The sequence below is a fragment of the Pleurodeles waltl genome, chromosome 6 (assembly GCF_031143425.1).
Source record: "Pleurodeles waltl isolate 20211129_DDA chromosome 6, aPleWal1.hap1.20221129, whole genome shotgun sequence".
Taxonomy (NCBI): Eukaryota; Metazoa; Chordata; class Amphibia; order Caudata; family Salamandridae; genus Pleurodeles; species Pleurodeles waltl.
This window is the reverse complement of record NC_090445.1, coordinates 1,055,806,641-1,055,830,093: the sequence shown is the minus strand read 5'-3', so window position 1 is coordinate 1,055,830,093 and position 23,453 is coordinate 1,055,806,641. Positions and strand designations below refer to the sequence as shown.

The window sequence follows — 23,453 nt, the reverse complement described above, 5'->3', positions numbered from 1 at the left end:
GCCGTCATGGCTTCCAGATAAGTGGTTACCGGACCCAGCATGCCTTTCCCCTCTGTGACCCTGGAGGCAAATTTCGTATGGCCCAGCTTGAAGCATGTGATGGCCCCCAGAATCTTTCCCAACTGGTCTGCTTGGAGAACCAAGGCAGTCCCAAGTCCCCATAGTCCGGAGTGTAGGTTCATACTGGTCATCCCATCCAGACTGGGGTGGTGTTGGGGCCCCTTCATGGCTAGGGTCCGGCCTGCGTTCGATTTATCCATGACTGGTTCACAGTACAAGGGCTGGTCTCTTGCGCACAAATACCACAGCAACGGTAGGGGGCAGTACTGCACACCACAGGCACACACTTCCTCTTTGATATCAGGCAGAAGCAAAACCCAGTGAAGAGAGCCGCTCCAGGTATTGCAAGTTCCAGTAGGGGCATCCGTCTTCCTCGGTCCAGGCAGAGGGTCTTGATTCAGTCTTTGGGCTCCGCTGTCTCTACCAGTGGGTGCCCACCAGCTCCTGGGAGCTCAGCACTACCCATGCCAGTTTCTTTCTGCAGGTCGGCCAATGTGCCACAGGAGTTGGCCTGCTCGGACGGTGCCCCAGCCTCCTCCAAGATCCGCTGCATGACTCTAGTCATCCCACCCTGCTTTATCAATCGGCACTCACCATCCTGCTCTCAGATTGTATGGGGTAAGGGGGCCATGCTCACCTCTGGCGGGGGAGGCACACCCTATAGTAGTCACCAGGTATTACTACTACCTCCAAGGCTCTACTGGGCCGCGGCCTGATGTTTCCTTGGTGCCACGACCCAGCAGACAGTCCGCCATCTGCAGTGCCTTTGCCCTCCCCAATGCTCTAGGAAGCACTTCCAGGCAGGAGGGCGTCTCAAGGGGAGGGGTCATTGGCTCACAGGATTGCTGCCAGGGTTTGGCTGAAAAACTCAGAGGTGTGCATCCTACAAGCAATTCGCACACCAAAGGTAATATGTGGGAGGTTCTAAGTATGGGTTGCCTTTTGAGCTTGGGAACACAAACTAGTCAGTGTACTAGCATTTACAAATCAAACCCCAAGCCTTTCCTTCGAAATCTGGTGGCAGTGTATGGGAAGGCTTTTTAAATGGTGAAAAATGTTTTGACTTTTAGAAAAAAAAGAAAATCCGTGCACAATTCCGCAGTGAGGAGAAGTAGTGGCAAAAATTGTCACATGACAGTCCCCGTTGTTAGTTCAGAAAGATTGAACTGTCGGAATGCTTCCCTACAGTGCTTAATTTGTAAATAAAGAGGTGCCGGTGCCCAAAGCTCTGCTCAAACCCACGGCTGCTGCAATTAAATGTGTGAATACGGAATACTCAGGCAGCCTAATCCTGAACCAATCTGGGGCCTCTTCAATCCATATAAAGCCACTCCCTGCCCCTTTAGCTCACTCTTGCAGCTTTCTATTTTCTCTCTTTGTGGCGCTTTTTCGTTTTTCCCTTATGTGTCTTTTGCTCGCAGCAAATGCTTGAGGCAGAAGAATAAGCCCCGGCCCTCAAATATAAGTGCCGGTGCTCAGCAGCGGAAACAGCAAGCACAAATTAAGCACTGCTTCCCTACGTGTACGGGGTTGATTTAATCTAAAAAATATGCCAAACAGATGCCTGAATGCTGTGGAGTGTAGCATGTACCAAGCTTCCCATTATTAAACTCCGAACAATAAAATACCATCATAGTGACTGCACTAATTAGAATTCGGTAAAATTCAGTAAAAAAGCACTTTTTTAAAATTAAAAAAAATCACAGGTTCTTCCAGTTTCGTTCCAAACAAATTGAAGCAGTTTTCATGAACATGTACACCTTTCATGTTTGTAAAATGAGTCAAATTATATGGGGGATGGTTGAGCTGGGTCCGATTCAGAGAGCTGAAAACTTTTACTAGACGCGTGCTGGCGGTGCCACAGGGTGCTCCACGTTTTTGTGTCATGAGGAGGTGGGCATCCCTTATATTGAGGATGGCATTAAATTAGCTCTGTGATTATTGTGGCAGGCTATCTGGGCAAAATACACTGTTTCTTTGAATTGTTCGATTATAAATGATTGTTTGGACTTGGATGGGGCCCTTAATATCTTGTGGCTTGCTTATATTAAATTAATGTTGGAGCAGATTGGACGTTTAGACCTCCACCTAAAACCTGTAGCTCCTTTTCTAAAAAGAGTTTGAAAGAGAAGTTTGTGGCTTGGAGGTGGACGGTGCGAGCTGCGGCTGATCTGCACAAATTATCGGTTCAAATGTATTGGCAAATTCCCTATCAGTAAGAGAGTCAACCCTGTTTGTGTGAGATACAGAATAGGCAGCACCGCTTTATCCTCACAAGGTTTCCCTTTCATTTCATTCCCCTGATCAGTGCTTAATTTGTGCTTGTTGTTTCCGGTGCTGAGCACCAGCACTTATTTTTTAGGGCCGGCGCTCAGTCTTCTGCCTCACGCATTTACTGCGAGCAAAATACACATATGGGAGAGACAGAAGCTAAAAACGAAAAAGCGTCACAAAGGTAGAAAGCAGAAAGCTGCAAAGGTGAGCTGAAGGGGCAGGGAGTGGCTTTAAATTGATTTAGGAGGCCCGAGATGGCTTCAGGATTACACTACTTCTGTATTCCGTGCTCGGACATTTAAATGCATCAGCCACCTGTTTATGGGGAGGGCTTTGGGCACTGGCACGTTTTTATTTACAAATTAAGCACTGCCCCTGATGGTGGGTTTTCCTCCCAAGTGTAATTCGCATACCGATTTAGCTTCTTGCCCTTGTGAAGGTAGCTCGTGCAGTCAACTTTACATATTATTTTTTTATGTCCTTTGTATTGCACTCCTAGAAAAAAAGCTCTTGAGCCCACTGCTCAGGGCTATGAATCTTCGGCACTGCAAGCCAGCACTGTCGTTTCTACAGCAGCTGCAGTCACCTTTGGTGTGCCACACTGTTACAAATTGTTTTGGGCAGGTGGTGTTTTTAAGATGAAGTTTGCCCAGTTGACTTCTGCCAATGATGTTTTCTTTTTTAGTTGATGGTTTATAATGTAAGGAATGTGTTTACTCTCTTTAGTTGTTTTTACATATTTTTATGTACTATTTATTATTAATGGTTTTTATTTGTCATGTGCTTTTCTGCTGCGGAAGTGCAGCACATAAAGTTTGATTGATTGATTGAATCAAATTATATTTATGTCCGTATGCACAATGCAACACGTTTCTCCATTTTTCAGTGTTTACGTTCATCTGCATTTGTCAAGTGAGCATCTTAAGAAAGATACAAATGTTTTAATATTTATCTTAAATTGTGTTCCCATATACAGGGCCACTGGCAATATGCAACTGTGCAGCCGCTGCCTTTTTCGCAAAACTATGAATTTGACGCCTTTGCCGCATAATCCTTCATCTGCGGCACAATCTGTTGATTTTAACCAAAGAAATTTGTTACTAGCTCAAACGTCCAAAAGTTACTTTAAAACACACTGACGTGTTCCCGCCCAGTGGAAGGTCCTTTGCAAAAATTGACTGGTTACCATTCGGTTGCTTTTTGCTGTGTTTAGATATTATATTGGTACTAATAAGATGCAGCCAATGCAGCGACAAGTGTAAAAATTACAAAATAATGAAGTAATATTATTACAAAATGTGCTGCATTATGATGCATAATTAGCTTTCCCTTGACATAATTTACTCAACTCTGCCACATAATTTGGCCCTTTCCTGCCGGTTAATACCAATAGCCCTAACTGTTATTATTTTTCTATTCCCCAAATTTCTGAATATATTCTCCCTTCTATATATTTTGTCTGTGGTCCTGTAGTTGCAAACTGCCCAAAAGTAGCACATCAAAACCGGTGTGTGTTTGGTAATTTGTCAAATGAGTTTTCTGGATGCATAAGACGAAATGTATTCAGTCTTCCTAACTATTTTTTTATTTTTTCTGATTGCTTCAGATAGACAAACCAAAGGTAAGGCAAATAGTGTAAGAAAAATGTAATTAAAGTTGTTTAATATATCATTGAAATGTATGTGTGCAATGTGGCATTATGTGTATTGTGCTGTCTTTATTTGCTATACTTTCATCACAATAAAGTGTTAAATAAACCTAGTTCTCATTACTCTACTGAAACGCCCTGTAGTTGAACTTACAGCACCTTGAGAGGAAATGGGCCCTAATGCAAGCGGCTAAAATGAGCCCCTCGCCCACTCTTGGTTGCATAGTAAAGAGCAGCCAAAATTGGGTTGCATTGGGCCTCTCACAGTCATGTTCCCAGTACAACCACACCTGCTGCACCACTGATAGTTTCTCACCATGTAGGCTCAATATTTGATCACTTAAATTTTCTTTTCAGTTTTACTCCCCATAATTTCTTTTATTCATATCAGCAGAGACTGCCTTTCTTTAATTGTTCACCTTGAGGACAGCAGTTGGCACTAACTTACGTGCTAAGCACGGCTTCCTGCAACTTTCCTGAATAATATGTTGTTCTTCCTTTCTTTTCTCTCCTATCAAAAAAGCTATGTTATATAATGTCCTTGTCATGGCACACTGTTATAAGGCTCTTCTTTTTCCATGTGTTAGAAGGCTGTTGTCACTGAGGGACAGATTTCTCGACATCAATTTAATCGCTTAAATCCATTTGTCCATAATAACTATTGGGAAGGTTATGTTCCCTTCTTAAATTCAGCATTGCCTTCACACTGTAAACCTGATAGCTGCACGTTTTGCCCATGTCATTAAAATTATGCCTGGTCTACTTGTAAAATGTTAGTCAATGAAACAAAGTACAGGTTTAGGGCCTTATTTAGAGATTGACGGATGAAACATCTGTCACAAATGTGGTAGATGTCCCGTCGGCCTTCTTACAAGTGCATTTAGGCCAATGGCACTTATACTACTGGTAACAGGGTATGTATCATGTTCTGATGGAGTATCACAGCTACCGAACTCCAAAATAAGAAACTAAGGGCCTGATTTAGAGTTTGGCAGACAGGTTAGTCCGTCACAAACGTGACAGATATCCCATTAAAATTACAATTTCCATAGGATATAATGGAATCGTAATGTGGCAGACAGGAAACCTGTCACGTTTGTCATGGAGTAACCCATCCTCCAAACTCTAAATCAGGCCCTTAGTTTTCTAAAATGATGGCCAAATTGCAAGTCCCATTTAAAATACCATCATGGAAATCCTACTCATCAATATGGTGTTTAGTAATGTTTTCGTGTCCTTGCATTTTGGAAAGCTGTCACCTAGATTTTCTTTCACATTTTCTATGTATTGCCGTAAACATGTAAAAAGGCAGCTCGTCCAGATGACCTTGGTCCTGCTAAAAACTGGAGGCATTTGTTCCAGGAATAAGAACCAGAGTTATGGTTTCACAGAAGCAACATTTTCCAAATATAAATTGGCCATTCCATAGCGGCCTATAGGTGATTAACATGTAATCGCCAGGTAATGTTGCAACCTGCTATTACCAATATCCCTGGTATGGTGGAGACTGTAGTCATTTTTTGTCGTGTCAGATGCAGTTATGTGATTTGGTAATGTGCTGATTCACCTCATTTATAGTAGAGAGTTTTCAGAAAATATGCATCTAATTTGGTGTTTTATGGCTTACTTCATTATGTGATGTCTGCCAGTGATCTTTGTACAAACCTTTATGTTCAGTACCTAGCTGCTATCCACTGACAATAATGTTCACAATAATTGCTATCTTCCCAAGTATTGTGATGCGTGTTAGTGTGCGTGTACTACATCTGATCAGTCAAGAGTTTGCACAAGAGAGTCACAGAAAATCTGTGACATCCAGCTAATCATAGAAGTACAAAATAGGATGTTGCTGAGGACCAGCAATGAGAGGCATTGCAATAGTAGATTTATTTGTTTCCTCCTATTAGGGTGGTGGTATCACAACAGTATTGAACATAAAGGGAATTACTGATGGAGTGATCTGGAACGCAGAAATAACTCTTGTCCTATATATCAGCACTGTCCATGTCAGACTAGTATCTCCAAAACAACCCAAGCAAAGCTTTTTAATCACTACTTTCGACACTGTGCAATTCATTTCAATGTTATCTTGGAGCAGCACGTTGATACCAAATAGGCCCAATGAATAATTGACGTTCCTACAGGTTCCTGAATCCCAAATTCTAATTCTTGTAATATTGAAGAGCACTTTGCTGGATCTATGTGCAAACAAGGATCCAGTTTAGGAACAATAGGCCTATTTATGATTAGTTTCCATCAAGGAAACTGCATCAACTAACCATTTGCTATGTATCACCAAGAGGATTTGCGTAGCATCAGCAATTTATATGCCTGACAATTAATGACTACCTTACGTGTATCCATTATGGAATATGAAATCTCGTTCAGAATCGCCAACCAACTCAATTATGTGATACTTCTGTGACTTCAGTCAAATGATTGGATGGTTCAACATTTGAGTCTTCTCTAGGAACCTCGGTGAAGACACTCAAAATGACTGAGCTAATTAAAAAGCTATTCTGATTAACTGAGGGTAAGTTGGCTCATTCCAGTTTCTAGAGGAATTGTGACTGCACGGCAACTCAATAAAAAGTGCCCAGTAGTGGTTTAGTACTTAGTACTATCCTACCAAGCATATTTATTATTTATTAGTTACACATACTGTTAACTTAATCTTGATTTTGTGGCCATCCTGCTTTAAAAGAGCCAAAACAGGCTTATGAGGGTTCTAAAGCTCTAAAACTGTTTAGTCATCTGTATTACACAGATCAGAGACTGAATAAGAGGAAGACCAGATCATTTGTAGGTTTTAGAATATTGTGCACAAACCTTTTAGGAAACCTCAGAATTAACACAATCATCAAGGGAATACAGCTTAAAAATTAGACACATGTTAAATTATCTTTATTCAAAGCTAGTATGAAGTAAGGCTAGATGAACTGGAAGATGACCGAAAGATATTAGGATGATTAGCGCAACTTATAGGGCGCAGCAAGAAATCAAAGGTCGTCTGCATTGTGCGCTCACACAGTCATTATTTCTGTTTAGTGTTTGGCAGATATGGGATGTCGGCAAAAATTGTCAGATTTCTTTCGAGTCAGTTTTGGTTTCAGTGTGTAAATATAGAGGAAGGTACATCTGCCAATTTTTGACTGATGTCCTGAATCAGTCACACTCCACCTATCGCCCATACTCTACAACTGCCCAGTTAAAACAAAGGAGCAGATGAGCAGATTAAATTTGGTCAAGAAGGTGAGATTCTAAAAAATACTTCCTCAACATTTTTCAGAATAAAAGCAGCTTTAATTGTGAGGTATACACAAAACCTATTAGCACACACGTTGAGTAATGTGTCTGTTGGGAAGAAAAATATGAAAAGTGTTATGAGAAGGTCACATAGAGAAAATATAAGTGGTGTGTAAGCTTGGTTCACCAAATCCTCCAAGGTGACTAAAAATGGCACATTGCTGGTAAAAGAGCTGGCAAATGGAATTACAGGTCTGATTTAGTCTTTGTCGGAAGAGAAACTCCGTTACAAACGTGACGGATATCCTTTCCCCTGTATTGCAAGTGCATTATATACTATGGCACTTGTAATATGGCTGACGAGATATCTGTCACATTTGTGATGGAGGATCCCATCTGTAGAACTCTAAATCAGGCCCTAAGTGTTTAGAAAACAATGTTTGTATCATGCACACTTTGATACATATAGTTGTGTACTGCACTTATCTTTACTCTTTTATTGCAGACTGCTATACAGTGGGCTATAGTCAATCAAGCCTGATCCATTTGGTGGGGCCATCAGATTGCACATTGCATGGCTTTGTACATGGTGGTAAGTAACTGACATATTATAGTATTATAGTTATGGTTTCGCTATTAACTCTTTTCAGTTTGTAATAGATGTTGACTTCGGTCTAAATCCAAATGCAACTCTTAAGAAAATTCTGGTTTATTTAGATGAATTCTCGCTGTAGATTTGTGATAACACAGACACATTTCCACACTTTAGATTCATGTAAAACCTGCAAGGTGCAGAATAATTAAAATTTCAATGTGCTATCAGCAGTGTGAAACTTGTAATGTCTTGATGCTTGAACATCTGTTGCAAAATAATAGGTTTCACTTAGAGGTTCTATCTAAGAGCTGAAATTATGGTGCGATAGAAATCTGATTACACCTAAAATTATCCAAAAATGTATATTAAATGTGCCATGTCAATGATAATGAATGTGGACAAGTAACACACTATTTGGAGCAAGAGTACTGACAAAAACACTTTCAGTTCTTTATTGCTACAGTGCAATGATCAAACACATGAATACCTAATCAAAACAGTTCTTAATATCTAAAATTTCATTTTAAAATGAGTTAACAGAAGAAAAGAAATTGAACTACACTCACAAAATGTCGTTATTGTAATTCTGTCTCACTGCATGAATTTGAACCTGTGTGCTCTGGATATAGTTAAATACCTTAGGTCTTCATGTATTCACGTCAACATAGCGATTTTCAAAATAGTGATAGAAAATGGCTGAAGAGAATTACACCAAATTTAACTGAAAAAAAGATCTTTACTCAGAAAGGTACTTTATGTAATTTGATATAAACCTGTTCAACCGATTTAGAGAAATTACAGTTTAAAAAAACAGAGCTAGCTAGTGTCATTGGACTCCCAAGGGAGTCCTGAGGGAGTCAAGTAGGACAAAATGGCAAATGAAGTACTGAGGGTTGTGACTGATTGGCAGCAATCTGAAGAGGAATATTGTGACCACCATTGCATAAATTAGGGACTTGGTCCCAGGGTCCTGAGTGTTCAGTAACACCCCAAAACCATAACTCTTGGCTCTTGGGGGTGGGGAGTTGTTCCCAGATCCTTTCTGGCCACAAATAGCTAAAAAAAACATTTTGGGTCATCCTAATCCTTAGGGACCCTCTCGAGGGAGGATTTTTTTAAAAGTAATTTGTGGGGTGTTGGCCACCAGTGGGGGAAATTGATTGCCCTAGGAGGCGGGCATCAGGGCCTGGCCACAGGCTATGCACAGTGGTGGGGTTATAACTGATATTTTCATTTAACTATGACTTCATTTGAACCTTTAGATTTTGTTCATATATATATATATATATATATATATATATATATATTTTTTTTTTTTTATATATATATATATATATTTATATATATATATATATATATATATATATATATTATATAGATATATTGGTTCACACAACATGCACACACACACACACAGATATATTTATATTTATTTTAGCATACATTTAGATACATTAAGTGTTATCAGAAAGACAAATACAAATGTAACCTTAATGTTTGGGTTTTTGATTATATCCCACACCTAAGAGTTATTTCCCCCCTACCTTCTTTGCATGGCCAATCTCCACACCACATGCCATGGGTGCAGGCCTTGCACCTGCACCCATTCAACCACAGGTGTACAACCCCTACTGCACACAGCCTTCCACCATGTGCAGTAGAGGCTGGCCTCAGGGCCGAACCTTCTTTATGCAACATCCATAGGCGGCCAGCTCCTTCTGTGCAAAGCTTTAGCACTTAAGGTATGCAAAAAAGGGATGGATGGAATGCTTGAATTAATCTCAGTCACTGGTGTTTAATCAGGGCCTTATCCCAGTCCATTGTTATTTTGCACACCATGCCACATCAGTTTAGGCCCAGTCATATACAAATCAGTCGTGAACCCGTTCCAGTGGAAACAGTCTATCCCAAACTGTGGGGTAATCACTTCCCTGAACCAGAACACAACCATTTCAGGATATGTTTCACCCTAGTTAGGTCTCATCAGCCAGTTATAGCTTGGTTCCAGTGACACAGCCTGCACAGGACTCACATCTGGGCATACCCATCCCACTTAGGCCGGCACACTAAAGTATGCAAAAAGTCAATGGATGGAATGCGTGAATTAACTTCAGCCACTGGTAATTACTCAGGATCTCATCCGAGTCCATTGTTATTTTGCATACCATGCCAACTTAGTTTGGACCCAGACTTATGCAAATCATTCTTGACCCTTTTCCAATGGGAACAGTCCAACCTGAACTGTGAGGCCAGGTCCCTCTGAACCAGAACTCAAGCAACCCAGGACCGGTTCGCCATAGGTAGGGCGCCCGCACCATGAACTGCTTATGACATCACATATTATAACTCTGATGACAAATTCGATGCCATCATTGATAACATGACTGAAATATCTGAAATTGCATAATTCATGCCAACACTGCGCATGGCAAGGGCGAGAGTTAAAGTTCATTTAGGGCACAGGTTCTAGTTACTTGGGATAATTACAACTGGTGAAACACATTGGTTTTGGTTATTTATAACAGTATGTTTTAACTGTCATTTTTCACCAAATTGAATGCCCCTTTAACCTTTTTTTTTCCTTCAGTGAATACGTAAGTGTTTGTGTTCAGGGTTAATGTACGTTTGCTTGTGTGCACCAAACCACTCTGCTAGTGCGTGGCTTAAAAGTTCCCGCTGCGTGTATGCTGAGTAATTCCTCCTCCTCCAAATTCCAAGGACGAGCCAGCGCCCTAAAAACTGATTTACAAGTGCTTTATTTCACAGCCTTGTGCAGAGGGATTTACACCGTTCTCCTAATAGGATGTCTCTTCAATGTGATTTCACCATACTGCACAAATGTAATCACCCGGAATGTCCTCTCAAATGACCAGCATTTCTGCAATATCCATTTAAGGCAAAACAAATAGAATGTACCAAGGCCTCAGCGTTCATTATATTTACTTTCCAAGCTTCGTACAGTAACTGACATAATTTTAGTCAGTCTATATAATTCAAGTGGTTTCCCTGTGGCTAACCCTCGAAAATCTCTTTTCTGGGTTGAAATATGCAGTACTTCACAGTTTGCTTTGTTTTGAGAACCAGAAACGCTTCTGATCCTGGCTTGACCTCTTTTTCAGCAAACTACTGTTTTAGTATTTTCAATTTCCCATATTTGCCAATAAATGTCAGCTCTTGGAAGAGGGCTATACGACGTTTACACCTATATCAAAAACTGATCATCCTCAATTGTATTCCTAACGACAAAACACTACTAAGTATACCGAGTGATCGTCTTAGTCATGCTGTTCGTTTTAAAACAATATTCCAGGATGTAAAGTGTACAAATATTTTTTAAATCGTGAAAAGCATTTTGCTATCTAGGGATTGTCTCTTGGAAGTGATTTGAAGAGTAGAGCTCTCCAAACAGATGGGTAAAAAAAATGCCATGAATGGCTCTTGAGACACCGCACTGCCAACATCCTGTTATGGTTTCCAAATCCCCTTAGGATTGTTCCCAGCCAACTGTTGAGAAAACACAAATCAGCACTGCATCAGCTTCTTTTTTTTCTCTTTATAAATCATTTTTGTGACACCCTGTAACATTTTAAGAGAAATAAATAGCGCTGCCTTTTGAACAAGTGAGTTATTATATCTCATTACAGTGTGAAATACAAGTTGTACAATCATGCAATAACTGTCCTAAAAGGGGGTGTAGGAAGTTCAATGCAAGCATGTTTATCTTGGGCACACCCTCCTTGTTCTCTGACCCGTCTTATAATGGCAATAGAGAACAGCTGCCTGTTATCTTCTATTGGTACATTGAACATGCTGACCAGTTGCGAGTTGGGTGAGGTGAAAGGTCAGAGGCTGAAAGCTGGGACTTCTGGAGACTCCAACCTTCAATTTCTAGCGTCAGTGCCTAAGGTGGGAGGGGGTGGTATGCTTGCCTGAGAGTCTGTCCAGCAGCGAAGCATTTTTACCACATTGCTGAATCTGACTAAATAAGAACTAAGGCTAAGATTTTAGGTCTGGAAGAAGGAGGCTAAACTGCCACTTCAACCACCCCTTTATTGAGGCAGGGACAGAAGTGAAGATCACTCCACTTTCATAGCAAATTCCTTGACTTGCCCCTGAGATGAAGGGATGCTGCGAGATCAAAGGGTGGCGAGGACAGTCCTGAGATGGCAAAAGCATTCCATTTCATGCCTACGGCAGTCCTAGAAAATGGCCCTTTTCTGCCATGAAAGGTCAGGAATGAAATAACCAGTATCCTGGCAAGTAAGAGGAATGTGAAATCGTTTTGGGAAATGGTTTGTCTTTTGAAATACTTTGCCCATGCTGAACAACCATATCAAATATGGAAGTATTTCTATTGCCCTCCCTTGCAGAGGGGCTTCATAGAGAGGGTAATCCACAGGATTACTTACATGCTCAGTATCTGGGGATTTACTACTGGCGGGAGTACCATGAAGTGCAAGGGCAGGCCATCAGGCACAAGGGATTACTACTGCCATTTTGATTTTTGCTGCTCCTCCACAATAGCCCAGTTGCCTTTTAATTTTAAATCAGCCAGCTGCATGGCCACATAGAAGAGACATATATGGAGGGTTATATAAACAAGTTAAATTCCATAAACAACCGTTCCAGCTGGGTATGTAAACAGCTAGAGCGTTGTAATGTCTTCCGAACTGTGGACCAGTGCTTACTGTAGTGTAAGAGCCATTAAGGGATGTTGGTTTTCTGTTAGACTTGGGCGATTTTTTTAACGTAAACCTAACGTTGCAAAAATCCTGATGATTGGGTTTGCCTATTGTTTGTAATCTCTCTTTTTCTGGTACGCTTGTCATGTAATTATTACTCATAGGAGTGTTGGATTGAGCAAAATAAGTCGCACTGCAGTGGTGAAAGTGTGGCCCAGATTCTCAAAGCTTTAGAGTTGGGTTAGCATCACTTTTTTAACGCTAAACTGATGCTAAACTTTTTTTGCCATTCACAAACCAATGTAAATGGGTATTTGCGTTGGTTTGTGTGGCAAGATAACACAAAGCAGTGCTAAACGCTTCCTTACGTTACTTTGCTTCAAGGGGGCGTTACATGGGTGGTCCATTGGTGTAGCCGTGCTACCACCCATGCTTTTTGATGATAAACCCTATTCTGAAAGATCAGAAGAAAGAGCCTAGCTTACAAAATGTATGCCTTTTAAAAGCAGATGCAAAAGAAAGAAATGTTTTTATTTTTCTCTGCTTTTCCGACTTTGCATGTGGGGTGCACTGTACCGCACACATACAAAGTGGGGAAAGCATTTGCATTTGTCTAAGCATAGTATTTTGAACAGGAAGGATACCCTTCCTGTACAAAACCTATGCTAGACTCACGCACACAACCTAGCACTATGGAGCTAAGGTGTGTGCGTAGAGCACGGCAGCTGAAAACAGCACCGGCGCTAGGGAAAGAGGAGTACAGTGACATTTCTATCAGAATATGGCGCTCTCCTGCTCTATCTGTGTTACGCAATGCAGCGCTGCAACTTTGGATGCTGCACTGCTTTTCCTATCACCTACCAGAATATGGGCCTGAAAGTGTAAAGCTCTCATTGCTCACCTCCAGACCTTGACAACTGTATTGACAATGCAGTGAGCAGTATCTCACCTGGCGTACGTATCCAGTGGTACACCTCGCATGCAACGTTTAAGCAGGTGAACACCTCATAGGCAGAACATGTGAAAAGTGTGTAAGATATTCACATGTTTTTTTAAAAGAAAATGCAACTTCCCCAAGACTGGTTTCAGTATCTCGTTGAGGTGATAACAGTTGCAAAGTTATAGTTATGACACCAAGACTGTATTCTATCAGCTTCCTAGATAGAAGAAAAAAGCAGTTTTTTAGGTTATTGTGTGTTCCTATGAAATCTCTGGGAGGAGGACAAATCCGCTCATACTTCATATGTGAGTTAGTTGTTACAGATTTCTTTTACTTTGGACAATGAAAGAAGAATGTGATCCAAACCCTCTGTGAATTTGGTTCTCCCAAATGTGCTTTAGAACTTTTTAGTGAGACTCATTCATTTGCATGTTCACTTTTGCTGGACAAATGATTTTGGCCTCTATTCTGTGGGATAAATAAATGTGCTGATGCAGGATTATGAAGAAAATCATCGTCTTTGTGGCCCACCTCCTGTGTGTTCTGGGAGTAGCAGTTGGAGATCCTGATAAAAGAGGTATTACACATCATTGGTACCTATAACATTCTCTTAATCTGTACTTTAAACCACTGTTCATTTGTTTGAAGTTCCTGGCAGATGTGGCTCCGCCTCTCCAAAACCTTTACAGTAAAAACATAATAAACTATGTTTATTATGTTTTCACTGCAAAAGAGGTGGGGCCAAGGGCATGACAGAGGGAGAGCGCACAGCACTCAACCTCAGTGCACCTGGATGTTTGGCTGGCCATCTCAGGCCGGCCAAACATACACGAGCGCTAGGCTCTCTACCAACCCGGCTACGCAGTGCCAGATTGGAGAGAGCAGGCAGAGGCTCCCACTCTGCCTCAGAGCGCCCTGGTCTTTGCTCTGACCTTCACTCTCGATCTGACAGATACTGAAGACCCACCATTGGATAACTCAGATATATAAATCTCCAATGGAACCAGACTTAGGTAGGGTTCTATAATGATTGACGATCTTAGTACCTCACTAACATAAGAGGTAAGACCTGCCTGGCTAACCTTGGAGCAGGATAAATACAGAAACACCAGCGTAATCTTGTGTCAGTGCATTGAAGCCTATAATGTATTGATCTAGCAACTGAAGCCATGGATGACACTTTAGACTTCTTTTTATTAACAAACCGTATGACAAATGTGCAGCATAATTGATGATAAAGGAAAAAAAATGAAAAAGCCAGGTTACAGTCTCCACACAGTGGTGTGACCCCGAACCCATTAAACTTTGAAGAAATGTTAGAAATTGGGCCTTAAGTTGGAAGAGGTATTCACCCTGTCCAAGAAGGGACAACAGTCCTAGTCAGGGTAAGTCAGATACACAACCTAAATTAACCCGTGCTCACCTTCTGGTTGCTTGGCACAGAGAAGTCAGGCTTAAATTAAGAGGCAATGTGTAAAGTGGCAAGCCGGCTACAGGACTCACGGAGAGCCTGCTGAACAGTATCTTGGGTGGAGGGATGTGTTGATGCGCTGGCGATGCATCAGTTTTGACCCGCACAATCTGTTGAATGTGTCATTGTTGGGCTGCACAGACACATCTGCGATGAAGGCGATCCGTGATCTTCGAGCCAGCTGGATGTAGGCGATGCATCCATTTCGAGCCATGCAATCCGAGTAGCGTCCTCAGTGGTCTCTCAGCAAGAGAGACAATGTGTTGTCTTTGAGCCATGCACACCCTTTGCGATGAAGGCAAGGCGTCGTCATCGAGCTATGCAGAAACGCTAGCAATGAAGGTGATGCATTGTCATTGAGCCACTAGATGTAGGTGATGCGTCAGTTCCAACCGGTGCAATGGGTCAATTTTTGCAGAAAACAGCTGCTTTCCTCAAGGCCCAGGACTGGATTGGCAGTTCCTGGCATGATAGGACTTCATAGAGGCAGAGTCCAGCAGCTGTAGCAAAGGGAAGTCTTTGATGGCCCTGAGACTTCCAGAACAGGAGGCAAACCAGGAAGCCTTCAGAGTAACTTGGTTCTGTAGAGGATGTAGAGAGCAAAGTCCAGTCCTTCCCACTTCCAGGAAGAGGCAGTAGGCAGCAGGCCAACACAGCAACGCAGTTGAGCAGAGTGGCAATCTCTCCTGCAAGCATAGCAGTCCTTCTCCTGCCAGAATGTATTTCTTATCCAGAAGTGTATTGATTTGGTGGGGTTTGGGATCCAGTACATACACCCAGTTGAGCCTTTAAAGTGGGGGGAACTTCAAAGAGAGGGCTATGAAGTGCACTAGTCCCCGCTCTTCCTTCCATGGTTCCAGAAACTCTACAGAGTGATATGCAGCCCTTTGTGTGAGGGGAGGTACAGCCCTATTCAGATGTAAATGCCAAGTCATCCCTCCTATCTAACCCAGGAAGACCCATCAGTTTGGTGATGGCCCATCAGGATGCAGGTGTCACACCCCACCTCCTTTTGTGTTTGACTGTTTAGAGGGAATGCACAAAGCCGAGCTGTCATCCACCCCAGACATGTATTTAGGCATAGGCACAAAATGGTTCAGACTTATAATGTAAAATCCAACTTCACCATGAGTTGTGATTTTAAATAGTGAGTCTGGAGACACCGAACTCCAAATTTCTATCTAGTCTCAATAGGAAGTTACACTTAAAGGCTATTCCCAGGTAACCTATGGGAGAGAGGGTTTGCAGTAGTGAAAAACAAATTTAAGAGTTTTTCAGTACCAGCACATGTTAAACTTAAAAGTTAATTTACAGGCCCTGGGCACATATAATGCACTTTACTAGGGACTTACAAATTTAATATGCTAATTGTGGTTAACCCAATGTCAACATTTTTTAGAGTACAGAGCAGCTGCACTTTAACACTGGTTAGCAGTGGTAAAGTGCACAGAATCCTAAACCCAGCAAAAATTAATTCAGAAAAACAAGAGGTCAGGAGGCAAAAAGTTAGGGGAAACCACATTAAGGATGCCAGGTCTAACACGTGTCCCCCCAACCTGAAAGTGGGGAGCCCCACCCAACCCCTTGTGAATTTTCATCACTAAGGCAGAAGAACCTGGAGAGATCATCATCATTGGCATGGTCTGTTCCAGGACGGTGCTCCACCGTAAAGTCCATTCCCTGTAGGGAGTGACCAACTCAATAGTTAGGGATTTTCACCTCTCATCTGCATTAACCATCTGAAGGGCCTGTGGTCTGTCTAAACCCGGAAGTGAGTGCCAAACAGATAATACCTTAACTTCTTCATTGCCTAGACCAAAGCAAAGGCTTCCCTTTGAATTGCGCTCCACCTCTGTTCCTTGGGGAGTAACCTTCTACTAATAAATGCCAAAGGTTGATCAGGGGCCTCTTCACTTAGCTGTGAGAGCACGGCCCTTATGAGCGCAGGCGCCGCCCACATGGCATCCTACAGGATCTCAAAAATGGCCTGGCATACCTATGGCCAGATCATTTGGCATGGCTGCTTTTTGGAAGTCAGCTCTGTCAGATAGGCAACGATGGTGCCATATTCCTTGACGAATCTCCTGTAATAACTAGTGAGGCCTAAAGACGATCTCACCTCTATCTTGGTCCCGGGTTGATCCCAAGCCAGAATGGTTTAAATTTTGGCCTGGAGGGGCTGCACCTTGCCACTGCCCACTTGGTGACCCAAGTACACCACAGAACCCGGCCCTATGTGGTACTTACTGGGCTTGATAGTCAGGCCTGCCCTCTGCAGAGCCTGAAGCACTTCCTTCAGGTGGCACAGGTTGTCCTCCCAGCTACAACTGAAGACTGCAATGTTGTCGAGGTAGGCAGACTGAAGTTCTCCAGTCCAGCGAGGACCTGATTTACCAACCTGTGAAAGGTGGCAGGGGTGTTCTTTAACCCGAAGAACATGACCCGGAACTGAAAGTACCCTTCCGGTGTAGATAATGCAGCCCTCATCTTTGCCCCGTCAAGCAAGGCAATCTGTCAGTACCCAGAAGTTAGGTCAGACGTGCTGAGGAACTTAGCAGCTCCAAGCTGATCTATGAGCTCATGAGCTCTGGCAATGTAGTGTGCATCAGCCCTATTGACTGGATTAAGCCTAGGGTAGTCCACCACAGAACTGAAGTTCAGGTGTGACACCTGGTGGGGCAGCCTTGGAGACCAGCACAACTGGGCAGGACCAAGGGTTGTTGGAGGGCTCAATAACCCCAAGTGCCAACATTTTGGAGACCTCCTCCTTAATGTTTGCCCTCACTTTGTCAGACAACCTGTACATTTTATTTTTCACAGGTGGGCTTGCCCCAGTGTCAATATCAGGCGTGTACTGTAGTGAATCCTAGTTTGTTTTAACGGGATAGCAGGAGTTAGCTTAGCCGTAGGCTTGTAAACTCGTGCCCCCGTCACCTTGTGACTTTTAACCTACTTAGCTTGCTCTGTCTTAGCCCATTTAATTATTTATTTCCTCTAAGATGGCTGCCTTGTTTATAGTTAGGCCACTTGTTATGAGTTTTATTATCAGTGTCACTGCGCCAAGGCGTCAAGATCAAGCACAAAAGACAAACAAACAGTAGGTGTTCACACTTAGGGATTTTCCCTCTCTATACTTTCGAGGGATTGTTGATATTAATTGCCGTCCCAAGCATGCCTGTTATCTATTGTTTTGGAATACACCTACGTCAGGGGACCTTGTAGATCTGTATAAATACATCACACTTTAGACAGATAATCAGAGGGATTCCGACCAGAGGGCATCGCCACCATCGCTGATACCGATGCTGCAGTCGTATTGACGCTGACCCAGTCTTCGTGTCCCTACGGAGTCTGAGATAGAGACCTCATTCCAAGGTAACGAGGGTTGGGGGCTCCTCTCATGGACACGGCTTTGGCAGATTAGGTTTAGCAAACCCAGCTCTTCTTTAGGCAGGAGGTTAGGCCTATTCTCATTAGGGTATTAGGGCATATTCCATCTTATTTATACATATATATTTCATTCATATATTGCAAAATGGTGGGGGTCTTCATAACAATGACTCTCTTCTTCACAATACTGTTGCTTGGTATATTAATTGTCCTAATCATTGCAGTTCATGCAACTTATCGCAAATTGCAGTTATGTTAAATAAAAACTATTATAACGTCACTGCATCTGTGTTATTGCCTTTGTTTGTATGAGACATAATATATCTGTGAGAAAAGGGTAATCTCCGTGTAACCACGACATTCCCTGAGATATCTTATTTTTGAGTCCATGCGTAAACGACTGCCATAAATCACCTTTTACGATAGTGTTTCTGGTGAGGTACTGTTAGTGAGCCGGTAAGGTTTGGACAACAGTTGCAACTAGTTGTAGGAAAAGACTTAGTCACCTACAAACGAAAGTACTGTCATCCTGAGACCAGCAGTCTTGCTCAGAGCAAGAGTCCAAACTACGACATGGCGCCACCAACGATGGTGTTTAGGCACTAATTTACGGATACCCTGACTATCACTGTCTCACAGACAACAGGTACCCTAAGTACCATTATACGGAGACTTTGGGAGAATCCTCCTCAGCTGAACAGGTAACACCTAATTAAGCTGTAGGTTGTTCGAGCTCGAACTCATAAAAAGAAAAAACTTCCCCTATTTGGTGTTCCGTTTCTCTAAACAACTATGGCTAATACCATAGGCATTCCTGCAAATGCTAGACATGCACTTACACAACATTTATTAGCGCATGGGCTTACAGAAGAGGGCGGGGATGCTACGCTGATAATAGAGGCAACTGAAGCATACCAAACAGAAACATTTTACTGTTGGGTCACCTTTTGTGAGTGAACAGGGCTGATTACAGAGGCCCCCTAACTTTTTGCCCCCATTTTCCACTTTTTGCTGGTGTTTTCCTGACTCTGATGGTGCCCTGGGTACTGCTAACCAGTCCCAGGGCCTGTGCTCTGTGTAAAATCAATATGCAAATTAGGCTAATTATAATTGGCTAAGTTAACCTACCTATAAGTCCCTAGTATATGGTAGGGCATGTAGGTTTAGGGACCACAGCATAGGTAGTGCACCCATAGGTGCACTGCTGAGGTGCCCAGTGTCATTTTAAATGCAGGCCTGCCTTGCTGGCTGCTTTTAAATTAAAGTTATATGCAAATTCGACTTTGGAATTAAAAGTAGTTCCAAAGTCTTAAACTACCTTATTTTTACATATAAGTCACCCCTAAGGTGTGCCCTATGTGCCCCTAGGGCTGGGTGCCATGTAACTATAAGCAGGGACTTTATAAAAATAGTTTTATAAGCCCTGGTGAGGTAAAAACAGCCAAATTCGTTTTTCCCTCATTGTAGTAAATGGCCTTCATAGGCTAGAATGGGGAGACTTTGTTTTACATTTTAAAGTCTCCTTAAAAGATGCATACCAAGAATTTGGTATCAAATTAATTGTTGTAATAAATCCCACAACTTCCAGTTGTTGGATTTAGTATAACTTGTTCAGGTAAAGAGTTTCAGACTTTACCTAAAAAGTTGCCAATTTCAGCCCTGCATTGTTTTTGCTGCTGTGCTCTGATTGGCCAGCCTGTAGCAGCTTAGCCAAGCTGCCTTGATGAGGTGTGAAGTGGCCTGGCTTCACACAAAGGAATGTACCTGTGGGAGGGAATCACCCCTCAGCAGATGGTGAGGCAGGAAAGGGGAGGGCTGCCAAACTGGTCTTCAAAGGCAGAGAAGGACATTTGGAGCAACCAGCAACACCCCCACATCCTGCAACCCCAGACAACTAGGTGCCCCCTTGATTAGATTAGGAGAGGGCAGGAGAGGGGTGTGTTTATGATTTTTAGCCACACCAGTGGGTGGGCTCAGCCAGATGTAACCTCCAAAAATCAGATTCAGCCATGTTGGATTTTTAGAGAATGTTGCCCTCTGGGATGGATTTTTGCCACACTTCCCAGGATGTGGTCATCACAGGGGGAAGGACCCTGCCCCTGATTGGAGAACCAGGACCCCCCTGCTTTTCACCCAGGAGCAAGGATAAAACTGGCAGACCTGCACCCACACCTCAGATCCCCATCAGATTCCAACAAGGAAGAACTAAAGGAGAAGAAGGACTGCCCTGCTGGACCCCTGGCCTGCACCTGGAACCTGCACTCAGAAGGACTGCACCAGCTGCACACTTGGGCTTCACCACAAGAAGGACTTTGCCTGGCTTCAAGAGGTTCAAGGAGGGACTCCCTGATTGCTACAGGTGAAAAATTGCTAACCAGAGTCCCCTGCACCAACTCCTGAAGAAAGCGACCAGCTGACCACTGCCCAGTGGCCAAAAAGGAGTTTGCGCCAGGTGCATTCTGGGAGTTGTAGTCCGCACCCCCCAAGGACCATCTCAGAACTTCTGGACCCTTGGGGTGAGCTGTGGACCCCAAAAGAACCTTAAAAGGACATCTGGGTGAAGCCCCAGAAGTTTGGAGAATTTTTGTAAAAAAGCTCCATAGAGGGACCGACCCGCCGCGGCAACTCTAGCCGGCTTGCCTCAACCGCGACCCGGCCTGATTTGCTGGTTCGTCCCGGTAAAGAAAAATCTCAGAAAAAGAGACTAAGTCCGAAGGTAAAAAGTTGACCGGGACCTCCCAGCCATCGTATCCGAGAGGGGCTCCATGGACGTCGGATCAAGATCCAGGTTTACCCCGGTTGAAGGATTTTCACGTCGAAAAAACGACTAAGTCCGAAGGTAAAAATCTCCACCGAGGATTCCAGCATCGCGTATCCGGAGAAGGGCTCCAGGAGGTCGGACAGGACTGGCAGGTTCGTCCCGCTGAAGAAAATCTTCAAAATAAAGACTAAGGGCCTCATTCTGACCCTGGCCGGTGGCGGTAGCCGCCGGCCTGGCGGGGCCCGCCAGAATACCGCTGCGCGGTCAAAAGACCGCCGCGGGTATTCTGGGTTTCCCGCGGGGCTGGCGGGCGACCGCCAGAAGGCCGCCCGCCAGCCCAGCGGGAAACACCCTTCCATGAGGATGCCGGCTCCGAATGGAGCCGGCGGAGTGGAAGGGGTGCGACGGGTGCAGTTGCACCCGTCACGATTTTCAGTGTCTGCATGGCAGACACTGAAAATCTTTGTGGGGCCCTGTTACGGGGGCCCCTGCAGTGCCCATGCCATTGGCATGGGCACTCCAGGGGCCCCCAGGGGCCCCACAACACCCCATACCGCAATTCTCTTCCTGGCGGCCAAAACCGCCAGGAACAGGATGGCGGTATGGGGCTCGGAATCCCCATGGCGGCGCAGCAAGCTGCGCCACCATGGAGGATTCCCCAGGGCAGCGGGAAACCGGCGGTACACCGCCGGTTTTCCGTTTCTGACCGCGGCTGTACCGCCGCGGTCAGAATGCCCATGGGAGCACCGCCAGCCTGTTGGCGGTGCTCCCGCGGTCGTTGGCCCTGGCGGTTTTTACCGCCAGGGTCAGAATGACCCCCTAAGTGTGAAGGTAAACTTTTAACCGAGGTCTCCCGCGACCTGTAGCCGAGCAGGGCTCCATTGCGGTCGGCCTGAAACTTTGACTTTGCCCCGGTCGAGGTGCAACCAGATGACCCGATTGACGCTTTTTGTTACTAAGCGCTAGAAAAATAATAATTTTTTAAAATTCATATCTCCGGTTCCCTTTATCCGATTTTATTCGTTTTTGGGTCATTTTAAAGATAAAAATATAAACCATTTTTATAAATTGGTTTTGGATTTTTAAACTGTTTCCTGTGTTTTATTTAATTACTGTTTTGTGATATTTGAATGCTTTACACACTGTCTCCTAAGTTAAGCCTTGACGCTCGTTGCCAAGCTACCAAGGGTTGAGCTGGGGTTAATTTACTGAGACCTAACTGGACCTAAGTGGAGGTTAGTGGCTTGTTGCTATGTGTAGGTACCTACCTGCCCTTACCAATAACCCATTTTCCAACATTTTTGGTGGCAGCGGTGGGATCCTGTACTTGTGTTCAGTATCACGTTACAGTTTTAAGTAAAACAAATTAAAAATCCTTTAAATTGTCTTAGTGCAAAAATAGTTTTTTATTTTATTTATTTTTTTAAATTTTTTAATTTGGATTAATTTCTATTATTGAATTTTTGTAATTTTTCTAAATGGTTGTTTCCAATTTTTGCAAAAAGTTTTTGTTGACACAAAACTAGGGAACCATGGAGCTTGATCTGGCTAGCCTACCCACACTGACAGTAGTCCAGCTTAGGGGGTTCTGTACTGAAAGAGGGTTGCCTGCAACCACTGACCTCAGGAAGCAAGTCCTGATCAAATCCCTGGCAGCATGGGCTGAGGCCCAAGAGGTAGACCCAGGGGAAGCTCCAGAGGAGGGAGAAACAGGGGAGGATGCTAGCTCTAACCACTAAGGGGAGGGAGGGCATCTGAGCCTAAGTGAGGATGAGGAAGACCGGTCCTCAGTACATACAGTCACTAGGGGCAGACCCAAAGCTAGTGGTGGGAAGGGGGTCCCTTCAGGAGGAGAGAACCCATCCATCAGAGAAAGAGAGCTGGAGGCCCAGCTAGCATACATAGCTTTGGAAGCAGACAAGCTGGCCCTAGAAAAAAAAAAGTGGGCAAAGAAAGAGAAAAGAGATGGTGGCAGCGACAGAGAAGTTGAGGTGTCCATTGGTGGGGGAGTTTGCCCCAGATTTCCCAAGGGGGTGGTTCCTGCTTATGTAGAGGGGGATGATATAGACAAGTGGTTGGAGGCCTTTGAGAGGGCACTCCAAATGAGAAGGGTTAGGCCTCAATACGGGGGTTCCCTTTTGTGGGAGTTGGTCCCCAACTCAGGGAGGGATAGGCTTCTGACCTTAAGGGGGGAGGAGGCAGATTCGTACCCTAGTATGAAGAGGTGCTTAACCAAGAAGTTTGGTCTGACCCCAGAGCAGTATAGAATGAAGTTCAGGGACACCCAGAAGGTCAGTACCCAGTCTTGGGTTGACTTTGTAGACACCTCACTAAAGGCACTAGAGGGCTGGATTATTGGTAACAAAGTAAATACTTATGAGGGGTT

At 43.7% G+C, this 23,453-nt stretch overlaps 1 protein-coding gene across 1 annotated transcript in view; it reads left to right on the top strand.

Moving 5' to 3' along the window:
- Positions 1–23,453, top strand: part of ACOT7 (acyl-CoA thioesterase 7) — a 1,119,500-nt gene that overhangs the window by 638,394 nt on the left and 457,653 nt on the right. The window contains exon 6 of the mRNA XM_069240010.1: positions 7,734–7,820. Within this exon, the coding sequence (XP_069096111.1) occupies positions 7,734–7,820 (87 nt within the window). The remainder of the gene's footprint in view (positions 1–7,733; positions 7,821–23,453) is intronic.